At 38.6% G+C, this 22,818-nt stretch overlaps 1 protein-coding gene across 1 annotated transcript in view; it reads right to left on the bottom strand.

Moving 5' to 3' along the window:
- Window positions 1-22,818, bottom strand: part of LOC122790151 (pre-mRNA 3'-end-processing factor FIP1-like) — a gene marked incomplete in the record, with an annotated part of 1,284,544 nt that overhangs the window by 1,111,160 nt on the left and 150,566 nt on the right. Inside the window, 1 exon segment of the mRNA XM_044057737.1 lies at window positions 17,024-17,154. Within this exon segment, the coding sequence (XP_043913672.1) occupies window positions 17,024-17,154 (131 nt within the window).

The following is a 22,818-nucleotide window of genomic DNA, read 5'->3' as shown; positions in this document are numbered from 1 at the left end:
CTCCTGAACATTATTCTACATGTATACATTTGCTCCTTCCCTTTTGTAAAGATCCCACTTGCAGTTATTTTATCTCAGTTAAAATATTCAAAAAGTACAGTTTTGTACCTACCATAAAATGTAGATGTTCGAGTGCTCATACAGCTGCAGTCATAACAGATGGGTTATCATGCCGTCAGGCGGGTCCTCGGTCGGCCGAATTCCAAAGTCTAGGTCCGGCGTCGGTTGTCGTCGCTTCTTCCCTGACGTCAGTGCGGCAGGGGTATAAAAGAGGCAGCTGACGCCATTTTCTTCAGTTTTTCTTGCCCCAGATGTCAGATGCCCCCAGAAGGAAGGCAAACATAATGTTATGCAAAGATGCAATGTTGATAAATCAGAAACAGTAGTTGCAAGCAAATACACCATAAAAGAATACCCCAAAAAGGTTATATGAAAAGTGTTTGTCATAAGGCCTGTCCTAAGAGGGGATGGAGGAGGAAACCTGGACTGCAGCTGTATGAGCACTCGAACATCTACATTTATGGTAGGTACAAAACTGTACTATGTTCATCGTGCATACAGCTGCAGTCATAACAGATGGGTAGAATCCCAAAGCTAAGTAAGGGTGGTAGGCACTAAGTGGAACTAGGAGGGGCTAGGATGCCCTGCAGGACTGCTGTGGCAAAGCCCGCTCTAGATTTTGAGTATAGTGGGAGGTGACAGTGCTTGGAGAAAGTGTGCACTGAACTCCAGGTGGCTGCTTCCAAAATGTCCTTGGTAGGGAACCCCTGAGGAAGGCTGCAGAGGTAGCTGTGGCTCTGGTGGAGTGGGATCTGATGCATGCAGGCACAGTTTTTCCATGAAATGAGTAACAAAAGCGTATGCAGTGGGCTATCCATTTTGAAATTGTCTGTTTAGAAATAGCCTTTCCCTGAGCACCTACAGCATAGGACACAGAGTTGCTCAGATTTCCTGAATGGCTTTGTTCTGTCCAAGTAGTAACAAAGTTGTCTGTGAATGTTCAAGGAATGTAGTAGTCTTTCCCCTTAGTTTTGTGGATTAGGATAAAAGGTAGGTAAGTGGATAGTCTGATTCAAAGCTACACTGGATACTACCTTTGGCATAAAGGTAGGATTGGTTCGTAAGGAAACTCTGTCCTGATGGACAATGATGAATGGTTGCACAGCCATGAGGGCCTGTAGCTCCGAAACCCTGCGTGCTGAGGTGATAGCCAGAAGAAAGGCTGTTTTCCATGACAAGTACTGTAACTCTGTTGGAGAAGCTGGCTCGAAGGGAGGAAGGGTCAGCTTTTCCAATACATAGTTGAGGTCCCAAGCAGGGACTGGTGGTTTCCTTGGGGGTTTTAAATTCTTTGCCCCTCTGAGGAACTGCCTTAAGAGAGGGTGAGAGAATAATGGAGGATCTGTGTTGTATTGTGCAGAAATGGCTGAAGCGTGGATCTTGATGGAGGAGAAGGAAAGTCCATTGTTTAACATCTCAGCTAGGTACTGTAAAATTTGAGGTATATTTATTACCCAGGGATTCTGTTCCTTTTCTTGATTCCAGGCACAAAATCGTTTCCATTTGGCGGAGTAAGCCTTTCTAGTAGGTGGTCTTCTGGCCTCCAAGATGACATCCTGCACCTCCTTGGAGAGGAGAAACTGTTGGAAAATCAAGGAATTCTCCATGCAGCTAGATTTAGAGTTTTGAGATGGCTGTGAAGGGTTTTGTAGTTGTGCTGGGACAACAGAAGAGGGACTAGAGGTAGGATCCATGGTGGGGAATGTGTCAGGCTCCTCAGGAGCGGATATCAGTGTTGTCTTGGCCAGTCTGGAGCGATGAGAATCATTTTCGGCCTCTCTGCTCTGGCTTGTAATAGAACTTTGGGCAGCAGAGGAAGAGGCGGGAAGGCATAGACTGTCAATGTTGCCCAATTGAAGGAAAGTGCGTCCACTTTCCAGGCCTGTGGATGATAGGTCCTTGAACAAAATTTTTTCAACTGGCAATTTCTGTGGGTAGCAAAGAGATTTATGTCTGGCTGTCCCCATGCCTGAGTTATCTTTGTGAAAAGTTGAGGATGCAACTTCCATTCGTGTGGATCTGTCATATTTCTGCTTAGGTTGTCTGCCAGTGCGTTTTCCTTCCCTGGCAGGAATTGTGCCTGCAGTTGAATTTGCAATTCCAGTGCTGTGTTCCATAGGGTCATGGCTTGCCTGCACAGGGGGTATGAATGAGTTCCCCCCTGTTTGTTTATGTACCACATCACTGTGGTGTTGTCTGCCCTTATCAATAGCTGGCCTGGATGCAGTAGGTTCTTTGAAGGTCATAATAGCCTTTTGCACGGCTAGCATTTCCTTTTGGATGATGTGAAGGTGCTTCTCTTTTCGGGTCCATTTTCCCTGAATGCACTGATTTGTCATGTGTGCTCCCCAGGTGTAGTCTGAGGCGTCTGTTGTAATGATTTGAGTTGCTTGAGGTACACAGAAAGGAAGACCTGTGTTTCTTTGGCAAGCTTGAGTCCACCACAAAAATTCCTTTTGAAGGCATGGAATGAGTGGGATAATTGTTTCCAAGCTGTGGCTGTGTTGAGACCATAAGTTTTTCAGGTACCATTGAAGTTTCCTCATATGCAGCTTTGCACATGGGATAAGTAGGATGCAAGATGCCATGAATCCCAGAGCCTGCAGGATTTTCCTTGCAGTTAAGCCTGGTGTAAGTTGCCATTTTTCTGAAGTATTGAGACAGTTGCCCTTGCTTGTCTGGCGTGAGGTAGGCCATCTGGGTGGTTGTATCCAAGCTGGCACCCAGGAAAATTATTTGTTGAGAGGGTATTAGTTTGGATTTCTTTTTGTTGACTGTATCCCAGGAAGTTCAACAGTTTTATTACAAATGCCAGGTGCTGCAGTAGTATGTCCTTGCTGTCCGCTTGGATCAGGCAGTCGTCCAGATATGGGTAGATTTGTATCCCTTGCAGTCTGCAGAAGGCGATTACTGATGCCAGGCATTTCGTAAACACTCTGGGCGCAGTAGATAAGCCAAAGGGCAATGCAGAGAATTGGTAATGGGTTGAACCTGCAAGAAATCTGAGGTATCTTCTGCAATCTTGTCTGATAGCGACATGCAGGTATGCCTCCTTGAGGTCCAATGTTACCAGCCAAGACTCCTTGCCCAGCATGGGAAGAAGCTGCTGTAATGTGAGCATCTTGAATTTTGGCACCTGTAGATATGTGTTTAGGATGGATAGGTCTAAGATAGGTCTCCAATCTTTGTCTTTCCTCTGTACCAGGAATAGTCTGGAATAAAACCCTTGACCTTGTTCTTTTGCAGGTACCTCTTGAATTGCTTTCATGTCCATGAGAGCTGAAACTTATTTTTGTGCCTCTGCCCTTTGATTTTGCAGCAGGTTTGGCATGCCTCTCATTTTTGGAAGGGTGTGAAAGTGGAACCTGTAGCCTCTGTCTATAATGTCCAGAATCCATTTGTCTTTTGTAACAATATGCCAATTTTTTGAGAATAATGTCAGTTTTCCACCAAAAGGTGCTGCCATTAAAGCTTTGCTTGGCAGGTGTAGGGGGAAGTCATTGTGTCTGTTTTCTAAAAGACTGTGATCTATCTTCTCCACCTCTTGGGGTTGGTGCTTGCCACTGTCTGGCTCTAAGATCCTTGAGGTTGCCCTCTGCCCCTTGGGCGCCTGTATCTGCCCCTTTGAGGTCTGTCCGTGGCTGGAAAGGACCAATTTTTTGAAGGCCAGTTTCTGCTGAAACGTGGAGGCTGTACCTGCAGGAAATCTTTCACTGTTTGCACTGATTTCGTTTTTTCCTCCATTTTCTTTAGCACCTCCTCAGCTTTAACACCAAACAATACATCTTTTTGAAGAGGTGCATCTAATAATTTAGCTTTGACATGATCTGGTAAGGTTTGCTCTTTGTGCCAAGCATGCCTACGTATAACAGACCCCGTAACAGCAGCTCTACATGAGGCCTCTAAAGCATCAAAACCACACTGCAAGGTATGTTTACCCACTTGCTCTGCACCATGCAACAAATCCTGCAACTCTTTTAAATCTGGTTGCTCTGGTTGTGTCATCTTGCTTTTCAGCTGAGATATCAAAAACTGTTGACACTTTAACAAATGGAACTGACAGTTTAATGCCCTCATGGTTAAAGTGGCCGAGGTGTACACCTTTTTCCCCCACCTTTCTAAAGCTCTGGAATCTCTCACTGAAGGTAATGGATTTTTAGCAGTAGAGGCCTTAATTCCCTTGGAACCCTGTGAAATTGTTTCTGGGTCAGCAGTATGGCTTTTATATAGGAACTGGTGAGAATCAGGAACCCGGTAATACCTGTCTGGTTTAACAGGAGCTGGAGGCAAAGAATCAGGATTAAGGCTGACTTCTGTGTACACATCATCCAATATATCTAAAACAGGAGGGATAGCCAGAGGCCTATGCTGGGGGAGCAGAAGAAATTCCCTGAGCCTTTTCTTGGAATCTGAGTAGTCTTGGCCTTCCCAGTGAAAGTGTTCCCTCAATGTATGCAGGGTTTCCCCAAAAGAGAAGTCCTCAGGAGGGGAGACCGAGAGAATAGACTCCTCTGCATCAGAGTCTTCGAATGGAGAATAGGAATAATCCTGGTCCTCAGTTAGTTCTTAGGTAATAGAAGCTTGATTTGAGGAAGGGTAGTCTTCCTCTAATCTGGGCCTTTTGTCAGAGGGGGGTTGAGAACCCCTGATAAGAGTAATCAAATCCTCAGCCATTTTAAGCATCTGTTTTTTAGGCATGGTGCCCTGAGAGGGGGTCTGAGGAACCTGTTTTTTGGTTTTCATGGCTGCTTTAGATTTAGTAAAGGCTTTAATGGAGAAGGAGGAAGGCCTGAAGACCCCTTGAGAAATGGCAGGCCTGTCTAAATTCTGAGTTTCCCCGCCAGGAGTGGCATCGGGATCTGTAGTAGGAATGGGGGCCGAGGAGCCTGCGACCTCGGGTACTGAAGACACCGGTAATGCATTGTCATCGGTACTCAGGGGCTGCGTAGGCGCCTCGGTGAGTACCGGAGAACCTGTAGTCGGCCTTAGCATGGTTTCAGTAGGTGGTGCGGACCTCGTATGTCGGTCCTTTTCTTTGCGTTTTTTGCTCAAAACTGGAGTCGGAGTATCAGACGACATAATATAATTAAATTTTTTGCCAAAAAAGTGAAGGGCGAACTCCGCCCGATGCTTAATAGTGCGCTTATTGAATCTAGCACAAAAACGGCAGGCCGAGACGTCGTGGTCTGGGCCTAAGCAAGGTATACAGAAAGAGTGGAAATCCTTATGCGGTATTTGCTTCCCACATGAAATACAATTATTAACTTTGTCTGACATCGGTCTGAGGCAAGAAAAGTTTTCCCAGTGGGGTACTTAGCTTTCAAGAAGACTTCGGCTGAAATACTTTCGTAAATCTCAGGAGCTGGCCGACCGGCACTTGCGAACTGCTTCTGCTTTGGGCACCGCGCGGCAAGAAAGACTGAAGAAAATGGTGTCGGCTGCCTCTTTTATACCCCTGCCGCACTGACGTCAGGGAAGAAGCGACGACAACCGACGCCGGACCTAGACTTTGGAATTCGGCCCGACCGAGGACCCGCCTGACGGCAGGATAACCCATCTGTTATGACTGCAGCTGTATGCACGATGAACATCTTAGAATACAACTGGTTTAGACTCTGACTTCCATTTTTTAGTAACTGCTTTTTGGCAGCTCCCAGAATTAAACTTAAAGCCTTGTAAGGTCTAGGCAATTTATATTCTGTGTCCAATCTCAAAAGAATAATTTCCTTAGTAACACCCATTTGCTCACCCAGTATTTCCAAGAGAGCACTAATCTGCCAACTCATTACACTCTAAAAACATATGTTCCCAGTTACCTCTTTCTTCTCCATCACACCTCCAACATTTGATATCTACCTGAAGAAAACTAAGGTCTGCTTGGGGTATAAAATTATATATACAAACACTTCCAAGTAAATATGCTAAACCTTCTAGACATTGCTGCATACTTGAGAGCCACATATATGCCCTCCCATTGTTCCCCTGTAAACTGCTTACCCAATCTCTCTTCCCAATCTTTTCTAACCTCTGCAGATTGATATATAGAGTTACTGAGCAATAGTTTATATGCCCTACTAATTATCCATTTTTAACAGAGCTTATGTTCCAAATTCAAATAAAAATGCTACCAGACCAGGTCTTTCACATAGGATTCCCCTACTATTTCCCCTTTTGCCTATACTCTATCAATCTGGTGGGGAAGGCTGTCTCTAGCCTGCAATCTGAATATCTTCTTTGTCTCATCCCTTTCCCTCTCTAGTTACTTGCTTGCCCCCAGTACCTGGTTCCTTTGCCAGTTTTCACGAGTAAATTCCAGCCCCATCTTGCCTATTCTCTGTACACCTACTTGCAGTCATCCTTTTCGGCAAAATCTTTCTCCATTCTCATGTTGGCTTAATTCTTAGAATACTTTCTGCTACTTTATGAATATAATACTCTGCATTGCTGTTCTCCTTAAGGATCTGCATCCAAAACCTCACTCTTCTCTCATTTCCTAAATTTTCTCCGTGTTTCATCATCATCCTTTCCCACTTTGAATTATAAACTTCTGCTTGTGTTATGTATACAAGCCTTAACTGTGTAGCTCTATAACATTCCTTGAAATCAGGCAATCCTACATCACCCTGTTCTAGTTGAAGGCTTAACTTATCCCACTTAACTCTTGCCCCCTTCCTCTCCCCAACAAATTCCTTCAACTCTTTAGTGTTGTCTACTTCTCTGGTCGATCTATTTTTAGTCCCTTTAGTTTTATACACATTTTCACTGTTTGTACACTTACTTTTTTCAAACTGCTTGTTTCCTATTACCCATATCCATAAACAAGACCTTTCAGTATCTCAGTTTTTACCTTTTTAGTCTCTTCCCACAGCCGACATAACAGCAGCTTTTTTAATCCATAGTCCTAAATACTTCATCATATTGTGTCCACATAAATATGGGTATTGCTGAACCAATTGGTGTGTGGGTACATAATTTACAGCTATAGCCTTTGTTTTCATTTATTTTACATCCCAGAAAGACTTAAAACGATCTCAAAATGTTGCACAACACTGAGATGTCCTTTCCTAGATTTATTAGGTACAAAATACTGTCATCTGCAAATAAAGCCAGCTTTTCTTCATTACCATACCAATTACATCCTTGAATTTTTGAGCCCTTATTTCATTTGCCAATGACTTTCCAGATCTTTATCACTTTCTTCCCTCCTAATTTCCAAATTTCCACTAGAATGCCATCTGTTCCTGGAGAATTGTTTTTTTATCTCCTCCTATTTTAACTGTTAATTGTTGAGCCGTACCTACCTCTAACCTTGGCATAATTAAGTCTACTATAAACATTTCCATTTGTGCCCTTTCTTGATTTCCATACTTCTCTGCTTTATACAAATTTTCATATATTTTCCAAAATATCTCAATACCTCTACAGGATCTCTGCTTATTTTTCTTGTTATATGCACCCAAAGTTTGGTGACAACCCGTTAGTTTCTGTTGACCAAGACACTGTGCTAAAAGTTTTTGTGGTGTGGAGTTATCAAAACATAGTTGACTAACAGCAGTCTTTCTAAACTCGTGCATATTATCCAGACACTCCTTTATTTTGTCTAATAATATGCAGTTGCTCTTCTAGTTCTGCAAGTCTCATTTTGCAATACTTTAACCTTTGACAGTCCCTCTACATAATTCCAACTTCATTTTTTAAATTCCTATTACTTCTTAATCATCTCTTTCTTTTATCACAGCACTACTTCTAAAATTGATTTTCATTTTATTCAACTCACTAGCTATAACGGGTCTATATTAAATCCTCGAAAGCAGACAATGTCAGATCTGACATTGTCGACATGAGAATAGCGAAACCGCAGATCGAAGAGGTAAACAGAAATCTCCGTAAGGGGAGATTTCCATTTACTTCAATGTAGTGTGGTCTCGGAGTTAGTATATTTAAGTAGCGGGGGGGGGGCTTGCCCCCCCTGCCTACACCATTTAGTTATTTTTTTATTATTTTTTTTTTTTAGGAACATTCGATGTTTTAACAGTTCAATCACTAAGGGTCGACCTTTAGTGATTTGAACTGTTAAATATTCGATGTTCCAATACAGACCCTCTATAACATCTGAAGAAACTGCTCTTCCCTAATGACTCTCAAATTTCAACTACACAGAATGTAAATTCCTCTTTAACAGATAGGTGTTGAAGTGCCAGTCTCTCATTTGTACTTCATTATCCAGTATTTTAATTTGGTTCTTACTGGTGCACGATCTTAAATAGTTATTGGGTGTGTGTCAAAGCTTTCAATTAAACAAACGCTCCTGTGAAAAACAATTTCTATCTAGTCATTGTACTTGGTGAATATGTAAAGTCTCTCCAAGTTCCTACTACTGAATTCACGTCTTCCATAACAAATATTTTTATAAATTTCTTTAGAAATGTACATACTTTTGTTGTCTTTTCCTTTCCAAGTCCCCCAAGTCCCCCCCAGATACATTGTCACTATTGCAAATCAAGCTCCAGTTCCCACCTACAAGTAATATTCCCTGATGAAAGTGGATTACTTCTCCCAAAATATTCATAAGCTCCATAACAGCAGTCTTTCGTGGAATGTAAATACATGCCCATGTAATCCTCCTCCCCTGCCTAAAGTACCTTATTACCACAAATCTATAACTATCATCTTTTTTGTCTTTTCTATTACTATTGGAGCTCCTCTAGCAATTAGTATAATTACACACCTTTTCGTTTATCCCCAATATTCTGCTGAATATCCTTCCTGAAAGCTTTTTTTTTTATCATCAAATTTACATGGTCATTTATTTCCTAATGTGTCTCCTTCAGTATTGCTATTTGCATTCTGCATTTCTTAATACGATTCAATTCTTTTCATTTTGTCTACACCTGTAAGGCCATTGTGAATGTATACTTTCAACTTTTTTGTTACATACACATAGTGTTTGGGAGGCTGATCTTTTATACAGCTGTTTCCTGTCATCTCCATTTGAACCGAGGTCACATTTTTAAGACTTTTTGTTTTAATGAAAACCCTCAAAAATACATTTTCAAAACACCCACAGAAACTATTAAGATAGAACACATTAAAAAAAACTATATACATCTTCAAAAAATGAAGCCCTCCAGACAGGAGCAACTGCCTCAGATCGACAGCTGTACCCACAGGCATTACCTAACCTAAGTTTATGGTTAACCATACTAAAGCACATATTACAGCTTGTGCTCTCACTTACACCCTGATGTGAAAAACAGCTTATATGCTTTTAAGATCATTATGCTTTAGCTTTAAGAAAAAGTGTACTTCTATAATTTAAATAAAACTAAACTTTGCACTGTTCTACTAAATGCAAGGAAGTCTAAGGCTCCTAGCAAAGCTGGTATCTCTTATTCACTTCCAATCATTTCAAATTTTTTTCACTCAACAGCTTTGCTCTTGTACCTGTAAATTTTACATTTCCCTTAACAAATAATGCTCAGCACTCTCAAGATTAAATGCTGGCATCTACAAACCGCTCATCTCTACAGAAATGTAGTCATCAATGACAGAAGAAAAAAAAAGATGCAGATGCATGAAACAATTTTTGTCAGTTTTACCCAGAACAGAAAGTACAACTGCAGATATCTTGCTAATGGAAAAAAGCTAATACCCTTACATATGCAAGGATTTCGTCATGTTGACATTTTTCAAGCTAACTTGCTTATAAAAAAACATTTGTTTACAGAATGAACAAAGGGCATTAATCTACATTTGCAAAAATAAGAGAAAACATCTCAACTCTACATATAAACTGCACATAAAGCACCCCACCCTAGCAACCAAAGATCACAGCATATTAATTTAAATTTGCTTTTGTCCAGCCTTTTTCCTTTTTAAAGCCTATAATTCGTACAACTAAAACATCCTGTTTACTTTAATATCTTTATCACATAGAACCATCACTGAAAAGACCTCCCACACACACATTTCAAATACCCTTGACTATATACTAAACAATACTGCTTTACTATACAACATGTAGTTTATATCATGAAATGTTTTATACAAATACTATTAACAAAAAATCGTTTACTTACAGTTGCTTTCCCCCTTTTGGTGTCCTTGTAAACATTAAGGGAAAAGTGGGGAATACACTTTACAGTCCACCTACAAGTTTAACAAAGTCAACAAAAATCCAGTCTATGTTAGCCACTTTTTCTTGCAAAGCCATATTTCACATATGTGACTGATGCTTTATAATCTCACATTTATTCACCAATTTCAATGTTGCAGGTTTTCCTCTTGTTCATTTCCATCTCCTAACAGCAGACACGGCTTCATGTCCAAAGTACTCCTAATTATTCTGGTCAACTCTATTTTTCCTGTGTCTCATTCATTTTCCATTATGACACTGGAAGTTTGCACTGGCAAATTTTATCAATGAGCTTTACTGTCAGAAAAATGAGAAGCCGAGTTCCCTTCTGTCTGATGGCTCATTTTTGCTGGAAATTTTTTTTTTAATTTTCTTCTTTGCCAGTTCTGCATCAAGTGTTTTTGATCCTTCAAAAAATATTCCAAAGACAGCTGGATAAAGCATGCCTGAATATCACACATCTTTCTCGATAGTCCCTGACTGGTGGAATTAATACGCTTCTCTTCTGCCAGTTGAAGTCAATAATCATTTTCCACAAACACTCTGCTGCCACCAATTTTTAATACTTTTCCTGTTTGCCTTAGTTTTATCAGGATCAACTCCTTCTTCAGGTATGGCCAGGAATGGAGCATACACACTATGTGCCCTTTCAGTTAAAAAATGTTGCTGTGGAATACCAGTCCAGTTGCTTATTTTTGCTTTCGCACAATGCTCCTTCTAGTTCTCTGGTAGTGCAGAAAATCTCAAGTCTTTGTGTGCTTTCTCTTCTAACTTTACCATTTTTTAAATGAATTTTTGTGAGATTTTTCATACTCAGCCAGCCTTTTCATCATTTCAGCTTCTGATTTTTCCAGTTTTATCAGTTCATCTAAACAGCTAGTTAAAACTTATTCTATTTTCCAGCCTTTTGTTATTTGAGTTGATATAGTCCTTCAAGGTTTCATTTATTTTTAATCATCTCGGAGTCATCTGATTTATTCGTTACTTCTAAATTCCTGGAAAACTACCTCTTGTACCAAAGCTGAAGCTTGAACAAATGCAGAATTCTTCCTAGTCAGGATTTTCTCTTCACTTTTTCTAAATGATTTTCTTTCAGGTTCTCTAAATTTCTTCTTTGCTGTCATCCAGGCAGTGTACTTACTAGCCAGTAACTGAATTTTACTCAAGCAAACAGAATTAATAGCTCTTATTTTTACGTTTCTCAGTTTCTTTTTTCACACTGGAAGAGTTGAAATTAAGCTGTTAATCAGTGTGGAGCCATCTTGGAAGTCGCATGATAGACCACATCTATGTTATTACACTGTATGGCATTCATTACACACCTTACAAGAAATCTAGTTCAGAATCAAAAAGTCCATTTTACATAATTACAGCGAAAGGGAATGGTAACACCAGTCTTTGCAAATAAGCTTTACAGGACTTTCAACCCTCCCTAAAATAAGATGATGCACAGGAGGGAACGTCTATTTTTTATGAATTTTTGGTAAACCCTGAAAAATAGGTAATAACTCTCTCTCTCATATAGTCTGACAGAACATTAGTAACCACCAAACCTTCAAGGCTTGTGTCATTAATTTTAACATTATAAACTCTCACAAGACATTTTTAGACAATGTTATATCTATATAACATGCTTTATGCAACAAGTTCAAAAATAAAACACACTGCTCACACCACAATACTTAATACTTGAACAGCATATTTAACTTCTAATTTCTTATTTCTTAAGGACTCAAGAAAACTTACAGTTAAGTGACAGAAGTCTGAAAAAAATTCATGCTTATATATATATATATATATATATATATACACACATGCAGATTTCAAAATGTATTTTGTGGACACCAATTCATAGTACATTTATGATGCCTGTTTATTACACACAAGTGCTGTACAGTGCGCATCAAGTGGTGTTGTCCTCCATGAAGCTGTGCACAAAAGCATGTACTTGCCTATTTAAATTTGTTTGTGGTGACTTTCTCGCTGCTAACAGTGAACCACACAGCGCAAGCAAGAGCCAGATGCATTGAAAGATGGGGTAAACATAATGTTTTGCATGGTAACTTGCTTATCAGTGTAGTAAAAAGCAAAATCATGTGCAGGGATGTTACCTTAAATTCTGCATTTCAAATATAATTTCTAAATTGGACAGATGTACACAGTCTGACTGTTTAGTCTGTTAAGCCTGCATTATACTAATACAGCCACATAGCTTGCTCTACTGATTTGGGTTCATTAATGTGATTTTACAAGCTTTAGGTTACTTACTAACCTGTCACCATAGCATAACTTGTTTCCCATCCATTGTTATGCCATATTTTCTATGTAGTGCAGCTACTGGCCACTGTACTACAGACTTGACTCGATAATGTGCATATTAGACGGGCTTATGTTAGTTATGCTTGTTATAAACTTCTTTGTTCAGATTTACTCATCCTATGTAAGTAAATGGAACATTCAGATCTAGTTTGTAATTGTAAAAGCCTAGTTGAACATGACTGTACCAACTCAATGACAAGCCGGTAAATCAAGATAAACATTTACTAACAAACAGCAAGTATGAAAAAATCCCCCCAAAATTTTGCATTTTTGCAGAGTGCAAGCCCCCATATCCTTCTATTTAAATATACTAGCTCAGATGCAGTCAGAGAGGAAGAGGAGCAGTTCAATCCTTGCATAGAAATCACTGATCTTGCATAGGGAACTGATACCCCTTATCTATGGCAGCACTCAAGTAAACTAGATGTGACAAGTTGGCTTATTCAATCAGCAACTCGATGAAAATGCTCTTGCCAAAGTTGTCCAGTGGCAAAAGTGGACTTTACTCAACTATTCTGGCATTTAATTCCTCAGTCAACTCTAAACACCTACTATGTATATATTCTCTTCTTTTTTAATTCTGATTGACTGCAACTTTCTTGCAGCTTCTCTTCCTCTGCCTTAAGTGAAAACGGGCTCTGTTATTACTATATCAATAACCCACGGCTGGGTGTAGGTAATACTGGATTTACCCACGGTTGGCATGGTTTGATCACGAGGGGGAACGAGGGACCAAACAAAGCCAACCGTGAGTAAATCCAGCATTACCCACAACCAGCCGTGGGTTATTACTATTATACAATGGTGTTTGCTTTGTGTTATGTTTGTGTTCCTGTTTAGGTTTTTGTTTGCTTTAGTCTATATTCTTGCACTTTGGGTGAGATAAAATAGTCCACACTTTTAGTTAATGTTTATTTTATCTTTTTATTTAAATCTAAGTTATTAATTTTTCAAGAGTTAGAAATAATTATATAAGTAAATATAGTTTGTAAAGGTTTTGGTATTATCTTGATGTTGTAGTTTCTTTTAAATTTTTATATTGCTTCTGACTTGATGGTGGTCTATGTTGAGATTTTGTCTGGAGTTCCTGTTGGTCTATATATATATATATATATATATATATATATATATATATATATATATATATATATATATATATATATATATATATATATATATATATATATATATATATATATATACACATACACACACATACATATATGGTTTTAGTTGTATATAACTATAAATTTACTTATTTTGTTGGGTTTCTATGTTGTAGATGTTTATTGTTCCATAGTTTATTTGTAATGTTGCTTGTCTTGTGGTTTTTCTGATTCATTTTTCAGGTGTGGGTGTTATGGAGTTTCATTTTTTTTCTTGGTCTGTTGTATTATTGATATCTTTGTTTACTGGATTTTTTGTGGTTTCTTGTTGTGTTCCAGAGATTATTTTTCCCCATGTTTTGAATTCATCTATCGATGGTTGGTAATAGGATCGTAGTGATGTTTCACTTTCATGTCCTGTAACAGTCATTTGTCATGCCTCCATTCCTGATTGTGACAATAGTGTAACAGCTGTTGCTGTTAAGGAGTGGTTTGTATATTTTTTTGATAGGTTTGCTAGTTTGCAGATTTCTGGTAACATTTCTGACAGATAGTTTATTCCCATGGGTTGTGTTGTGTACCATGTTTCCATTTTGTCAAGTATAAGTTGTGGATTTTGTTTGGGTGGAGAAACGGTTCTTGTGTATTAGGTGGTCTTTTTTGTAGGTATTTTTTAAAACTTTTTACAGGACTATAAAGGGTCTGTGCGGTTTTCAAACATGAATCCTCTTAGCAAAAGTTTTGTGACATCGTAATGTTGTGTGATTTTTTTGTATGTTCGTTAATTTTTTTTGTTACATATTCTGTGCCATCTGTATCTTTCTTTATTGTAAAACTGTCTTCTGTGAGGTATCGTACTCCTTCATTCGCACGTCGTGCGAAGTGTAGCTGTATGTCAAACCAGACTTTTCTTACAAGTCCGTCTGCTGTGTTTGGGGAAAGTATATGGCCATTTTTCAGTTGTGTTACTTCTTGTATTGTTAATGGGTGGTGGTGTTCTGCTATATCTTTTCCTTGTCTTTTGTAATTTTTAATTATTGATTTAAATACATTATTTCTATTTGTTAGGCGTATATCTGTAATTATGTTAATCTTTGTTTAAAGGTGGGTTGTTTATATATCTGTTGAGTCCTGCACGTAGGGATACAAATGCACTTATTAAATATTCTTTTCCTTTTGTGTTTCGTACTGTAGCGTAGAATTCTCTAAGTAATGTGTTTAAGTTTTCTGCCTTAATAGTGTGGAAGTCTATGCTGCAGTTTTTCTGTTTTTGCCAGATTTAAAAAATGTTTATAGCCCACTGTGTTTGTTTTCTTGTACTTGCTTCTTCTTTTTCTAGTTCTAGTATTGCTATTTCTTCAGGTGTTTTTTTCTGCATGTCTTTTATTAGGTTTCTGTGTGGTATAGGTTTGAAAATTTTTTTTAACCTTTCTGGAGTTTATGACTTCTCATGTTGTGTTGGGACGTGATACCTTATAGTACTTCCACTTCTTGTACTTGTAGAACTTTCTTGCTTGTTGACTGTTTTATCAAAGTGTTACCTTGTAGTACTTCATGTTCTTGTAGTTGTAGCACTTATTTGCTTGTTGACCGTTTCATTGTGGCTTCTGGTATGCTGTTAAATATTTCTTCAATTTCTGTATCACTTATTAAATCAAAGTTTACTTCCATTTTTTTTTTTATTTCTGTGGTATATCCTTTTGGCGGTTTTTGTGGGTCTCTTTATAGTGATTCTGTTTAAGTCGTCTCGTGCATGTCTGTGAAGGGATGTAAATATAGGGGAGCGTGGTGTTTGGGGTTTTTTTTTTTTACTGCAATATACAGTTTATAGTACTAGAAGCTTTGCTGTGTGTATTGTGGTTGCTGCCGCGGTGTTTTTGCAGGGTTCATGTTAGTTTTTAAGAGTACAGTAGGTTAGGAAGCTGGGACGGTATTTTTCTGTCATGTGCCAGTGGAAATACAAGCTTAAGTACAGCACTGTATGTGTTGGTTGCATAACAGAAAAGTATCGTAGTATTGTGAAGCAGAACTGTAGCATAAATGGGCTGAGAGAGGCAGCTGCTTAGGGAGAAAGGTTTACAGGGTATTTTTGTGGTTTTTTGTATTGCTTTACTTGTTAAATGTAGTTTAATATGGCAAAAAGGTTGAGTATTCCTGCTTATGAGGTGAGGGAGGGAGGAATCTATGAGGAAGCAAGACTAGGTGCTGGGTGGTTGATGTACATATGGGAGACTGCCTTATCATTTTTAATGCTTTTTGTGTGTTTAGATGAAGTCCCTATGTAAACTGTGTAGTTAACAGAAGTAGCGAGGAAGGGTGGATAGGGTTTTATTCATTTAATTAGTTTATTACGCTGTTGGATCTGGCTATATTTACTTAGTTACAGTTGCAGGTTAGGGAATGAGTAGTGCAACACTTGAATTATTTATTTATTTATTTTTATTTAGCTGCAACGTTGAGTTCTAACCTTTTACTGTGCCGCTGTGTGTTTTTAACGTTTTGCAGTCGCCGCTGCATGATACGTTACCATCTAGACTTTTTCCGTTTGTTTCCATTTACAATGTGCATGCTGGTTGGATTAGCCAATCAGCATGCACGTTTCTTGCTTTTGGAAGCCTTTACTGTAGAACAGTGGTTTGATCAGGAACATAATTTACTTACACTCACTAACCCTGAGAACATACAAGTTTGATAAAGATTTTATTTCCTAAATCTGTAATAATAAAAATGGTGAGGGGAGACCTTAGTTCAGCTTTTAGTAAAATTCTTAGCCATATCCTTTTGTTGCAGCTTTTGTTACTGTGTTTTAAGCTTTAAACTCATATATTCATGTCTGCACCTGTCTTATTTCACTCTCACTGAGAGTTCAATTATGCTTTGAATCTGCTTTTGATGTCTGCTAATAATACCAGTCAACTAGCCTGCCGGGTATCTCTAATTTTACTGCATATTCTTGGCTTGTGTGTCATAAAATTAAATTGCTCTGGAAAATAACTGAGGATTTCACTTGGTCATTAATGCCAGACAAAGATTCATGCTGTCGGATATGGCTATATTTAGTTACTGTTGCAGGTTAGGGAATGAATAATTTAACACTTGAATTACTGTTTTTTTTATTATTTAGCTGCAACGTGAGTTCTAGCCTTTTACTGTGCCGTTGTGTGTTTTTAACATTTTGCAGTCGACGCTGCATGGTATGTTACCGGCCGGACTTTTTCCGTTTGTTCATTTCGATTTACAATGTGCACGCTTTGTTGGATTAGCCAATCAGCGTGCATGTTTCTCAGCTTTCGGAAGCCTTTATTGTATAAATACTTATACATCACAAATACACCCAATATTTCTGTTTGCAAATATAAGCAGTTTAACACAAATTCTAACACTAACAAATATAAGTACATACTGTTATTTTGTTCTCAGTACTCGTTGGGGACAAAGGCTCCAAACCCAGCTGAATCCTTCTCTCCCTTTCACAGTAAGCCTTCCATGTCTCCTCATTGAATCCATAGTTGAAGTAATCTGAAAGATCTGCTCCTACAATTTCAAAACTTAAAGTCAGAACAGTAGGATATTCAGCAGCAGCATATACACACTATTATTTTACAAGCCAGATTGAGACTGAATAGTACCCCCAGTATTTCAATATTATACAAATATGAAAACACTTCATGCAGACATTTACTTAACTTGTTTTATTGCAGCAACAAAGTTCCTTTTATAGAGAAAGCACAGGAGCATATTATGAGGCTATATAACAAACACGACACAATTCACATCTATGACTTCTGACTATTATCCAGCAAAAGAATCTTGAAAAGAAAGGATTCCTTAACTGTTATATTTCTTATATAGATAATTATTTTATTTTGAGTTTGCTAACTGGGTAGAGCATTTATCCCACTGGATCTATTTTTGGAGTTAACACAACAGATACATGACAAAATACAATATAGACAAGCATTGCATACAGACTTGAAATTAGAGTTGGCATGCTTTAAGAAACACAATGTAAAGAAGAGTTGCAGCAAAATATGTAGTGGAAAGAAGGGTATAACAAGATTAAGTTTTATGACCATAGAGATAGCAATCGCATTTCCCTATAGTTGTGTGATTTTATTTCTGTTCAGAAAACTGAGTTGAAAGGAACGTTCTTTAAGAAAATTAGGTAGAGATTCCCACAGTTTGAGGCCAAAAACTGAGCAAATACAGCTGCGTAAGTAAATTTACCATGACTGTACATGTTTGAATGATCACTGCTGCATTAGCCAGAGCTATATAGGTTTTATCCTGCAAATGATAAAACATCCAGACAGATTCCAAAGCTTCAAGGCACCTTCCGCAAGCCCTAACAGACAGCTTGAGGTAAGCTGTCTAAAAAGACAGGTTTGGGTGCCAAGCCCTTGAGAGATTCAAGCCAAATGAGGCAGGGAGAGTGAGAGGACATAGCTGGGATTAAAAATGTATACAAGTATGCACACCCTGGCAAAACATAATAAAAACCTAAGGGGGATAGAGGAAGGGAGCAGCTACTGCAGCAGTGATCATTCAAAAAATTACTTTAATAAGTTTACTTACACAACTGCACTATGTTCATCATATTGGTCACTACTGCATCCAGCCTAAGCTATATGGGTAGACTAACCTAGCTTACATTTAGGAAATGGAAGGGGAAGAGTCCTGGAGTATGGCTGAAGTCTGAATGGAAAAAAACACAGAAATAGATCTAGATATAGATCTATTTCTCCTGTGAAAAAAAAAGTTCTTATAACTAAGGTGCTTTGTTGATATCCCAGGAACACAATTCTGTTTGACGTAGTCAAGAAACACTTTTGAATGCTCTCTTGGAATCCCAACTTGTGTAAGAGATTGTGCACCCAAGACAGAAACTCCTGACACTTTGAAAAAGACTGTGGATAGGTAGGCAAGTTATCTAGATATGTAAAAATGTGGATATCCTGTAGCCTGCAATGAGCTATAACTGCAGCTAGACACATTTCGAACACTCGTGGTGCCACTGGATAGTCCAAAAGTTAAAGGCGAGACCTGACAATGTGATCAGACACACAAAACCTTAAGAAAAGTCTGAAGTCTGGATGTATAGGGATGTGACCATCATCTTTTAAGTCTGTTATCAGGAAACTTGGAAGAGGAGCTGACCGGTTGAGTGACATTTTGAATTTCAGCACCGTCATAAACAGGTTTAGGAAAGAAAGATACAGAAGTGGTCTCCCACCATTTTCTTTCTTTGGAATTAGGAACATTCAATAAAAATCCTTCCCCACTTGGGTAGGAGGAAATGGTTCTATTACTCCTTCCAACAGCATGCAATGAAGAACCAATAGAAACAGAGTCTGATCTGGAGAATGAGGAACAACCCACTGGAAAGGGGGAATTTCATTTTGCTACCATCTGCAACACTGATGAATGATTTACAGAACACATTTGTCCAAAACTATCTGCTGCCAAACAGAAAAATGGAGTTTCAGTCTTTCTGGAAGGAAAAAGGGGCCAAACTGGGAAGGGGTCACAAGGTCTCTTGAGCAGTCATTCATACTTCGACTATCCTAGGCTTTGGGAGGTTAGAGTCTTCTATTTGAAATCCCCTTACTATTACTTCAAAAACGCCTGTTTATCTGTATTTTGCAGTGACTGTTTATTCAGCTTTTTGCCAAAACTGAATGAGGAGATAGAAAATCCTTGGAAAATTTGGAAAATGAGGGCCGAAAAATCTTAGAGACTTCCTGGTTCAGCTTACCTCTTTCATCAGATGTTTTGATCACCTCTGCAGCAGACGGGTCAAACAAAATTCTATCCAAGGGTAAATTTTCTCATCTCATTTTTAATCATCATTTTGGAGGTTCTGAGAATGCAGCCATGCAAACCTCCTCAAAACAGTACCAGTGGTCATAGCCCTGGAAGAGGTATCAAAGTTATACACACACTGTACGCAATGAATATTGACCTGTGCAATAGAAGAAACTAAGTTACTGAAAGCTAATCTGTTCCTCAAGACAGACTGCAGATAAATCACTCCTCATACTTCCACAATTTGTCAAAACCAATTAACGTAACACCTTGACAATTCAAACTTCTGAAAATCAGAGTTGCATAAGTATACACTTCTTTCCCATACCTATCAATTTTCTCAACCTTATCAGGAGGAGTAGGATTGGAAGTGAATAGGTGCTTAGTAGCAGTGGGATCAACTAGAGCTATAGCTGCTATGTCAGATTTGAGAACAGTGTATAAAAATTAAAAGACAGAAGAGCTTTATACATTTTATCTGCCTTTATTGGGACAGCTGACTATCTGGAAAATTGCAGTAATTAATGCATACATCCCCTAAAGCTAACAGAACAGGATGAATGAGAGTAGGATCTAGAAAATCCTTATGAAACAACTTGCAGTATTTTCTGACTGAAAACACTGTCGCATTCTAGCAAGAGACTCAAAGAAGGAGACCCCCCCCCCAAACACACACGCACACACATGGAGAATCAGAAACCTGACTTCTCCTATAAGTCTGAATCCGAAATCTGAGGGAAAAAACCCTGCATCAGTCTCTGCATCTTCCTGTTCACATTCAGAATCTTGAATCTCTTCAGGAAACCAGGTATCTTTTTCCAGCAGAAATCCACTAGGCAAATACGACTGGTGCAACCTGTCAAAAAGCAGAAATCCAAAGTAGAAAAACAGGCCAGTACCAAACTGAGTGGAAAAAATATGTAATTGAACGTGGCAAGCCCCAAGAGTGAAGTGTAAACCACTACACCCCAGAAAGCCAGACCAGTTTTGGCAGAATCTGCCTTCCTCAGTGACAATCTCTCGTTCTTTTTAACAGAAACTACTTTCCACAAAGAATCCATCTATAAGCCATGACCCAGAAAACTACTCCAATCCATAGAATTTGAGCACGAGTAGATAAATGCTTGTTTTTTTTTTTTTTTTAGTATTTTTATTTATTTTTACACGAAACAGGGGTCAAGCTTATTACTACTGGCAGCAGCAGATTCCCCAGTGATGGTAGCAGCATTCTGACATAACAGGGGAAACATTCCCTGTTCCTTCTACTAAGGCTAAAAAGGATGGCTTTTCCTTGCCCACTGAGTGGACACCAACAACTACAGAGGACATGGCTAACTCCTACTCAACCGCAGCTGTAGGTGCTAAATTCGAGGGATCCAAGGTAAAAGATGAACTGTCCTAGTTCTAACAAATGGATACAAGCAGTCAACCACCAACAGTAAGGCAAACTGCTAGCCTGTTGTGATGTCAAAGGCTGCTTGCTTATTTTTTTATTTTTATGGCTGGAAAAAGACTATAGGACCAGTAGTCTGTTCCATGGTCAAGCTAAACTCTTTCCAAGGGAAGACTAGCAGTAAATACCAGTAAATACTAACCCCCCCCCCCCCGTTTAGAAAAATAAATTTTTTGACAGAGAACCAAGTGAAAAGCACTTTAAAATGCTATCCCAGACACACAAAATTAAAATAAACCCAAATGAATACCATCACAACGGCAAGGTACATTCCAGTTGCAGGAACTGCAACCATTGTTCATAAATGTTTAATGGTAATACATTTATACATCCAACCACGAATGTAACCTATGAGTTTAAACACTATGCCAACTGTAAAACAAGGGATATAGTACACTTGGCTTCATGTACAAAATGTCCAGCCTTCAATATACGGAAGACTAATTGTACTCTAAGGGATAGAGTAAGAGAACACATCTACGAAACAAACGAGGATGACGGAAATGCCTTGGCACATCATATACTCACCCATGGATCAGCAATACTTTTCGGTTCTTGGTTTTACAAAATGTTTATCGCAATGACAGGCTAGGTCATTTGAAAAACTTTACCGAGACGAGGGAAACTAAATGGATCATCAGGATGCAAGCTGACAAAGGGTTTGGGTTGAATGATAAAATAATACTGAAGCCCTTTTTATTAGCTAGAACCCTAAACCATTGATAAGAGAGTTTAACCATAACAGGTAGCCATGTAGTTCAGCATGGACATATTTTACTTTTATTTTCACTTTTATATTATTGTATTAATATTTATAAAGCTGTATTACATATATGTGTTAATTATAAGTTTCATATGCTCACTTTTTTCACAATATACATCTTTTTCGAGGATATATTTCTATGTAAATTTTAAATAATTTTTAAATAATTGTATGCGATTTATTCTCTGATATTAGCAGATTCATTTTTAAGAAAAAGCTTTGAGATTAGGATTAGTTCTGACCGTTAAGCAATGCATGTTTTTCGAGATGTGTGACAATGGTTTTTATATGTGTTTAAAAACATTTAAAAACTTTGTCATTAAGCCAAGTATATCTGCTTATTGTTTGCAGCAAACATTTTGTAGCCAGGAAACCCTGATTCTGTTAATATGTTAATTGGTTGCTTAATTGATATTAATTGAATGCTTCAGAACAGTATATAAATGTGTTCTATTATACTCTTATTTTATTTAAAGTCTGATGAAGCGCCATTTCAGATGCAAAAGCGCTTACTACATTAAATTGCATGTTTTTACAATTCTAAGGCTGTGTTTCCTGCCTCTTTTTTTTTTTATATTTTGAAAGCTTTACATTTAAGAGAAGGTTTATTCACCACTTCTTCATTTATTTTGTGACATTTTAATAGCACCTTACTCCACCACAGACTGTACTATCCCCCACTGTAGCATCCATTACTGGTAACAGCTTCTGCATTTCTCCCTTTATTGCCATTTTCTTTTTCCTGTTTTCCCTTTTTATTCTCTCCATTTATATTTATACTGCACAAACTGTCAGCATTATCAATGGATATAGTATAATGCAGCAGTCACCAACACACCAGACACCTGCCTTAACATCACCTGCTGATTCCAAAAAGTCTCTAGGCATGCCTTTCTGTAGGATTAAGATAAACCAGGAGGGCTTCCTACTGCCTTTTGGTAGATTAGCCTCCTGCTGGGGTGTAAGCTCCACAAAGGGGGAATCACCTATTATAAGTCACCCGGCAAGAGGTGGAAGACCTGGTGATGGCCCAGTGGCTGATTAAGCAAACAAGCAGTCTCGAATGTATCCTCAATTGGGCTAGCACAGTAGAACAGCTACCCGGCCCTAATGACTAGGTAGGCACAAACTGGCTGGACCCAGCTATAAAGGTCATCATGCAGATGAATGATGACAT

Source organism: Protopterus annectens, chromosome 15.part0 (assembly GCF_019279795.1).
Source record: "Protopterus annectens isolate FY-2018-M chromosome 15.part0, PAN1.0, whole genome shotgun sequence".
Classification (NCBI taxonomy): domain Eukaryota; kingdom Metazoa; phylum Chordata; order Ceratodontiformes; family Protopteridae; genus Protopterus; species Protopterus annectens.
Note: the sequence above shows the minus strand (reverse complement) of the source record. Positions and strands in the feature narration are given on the sequence as shown.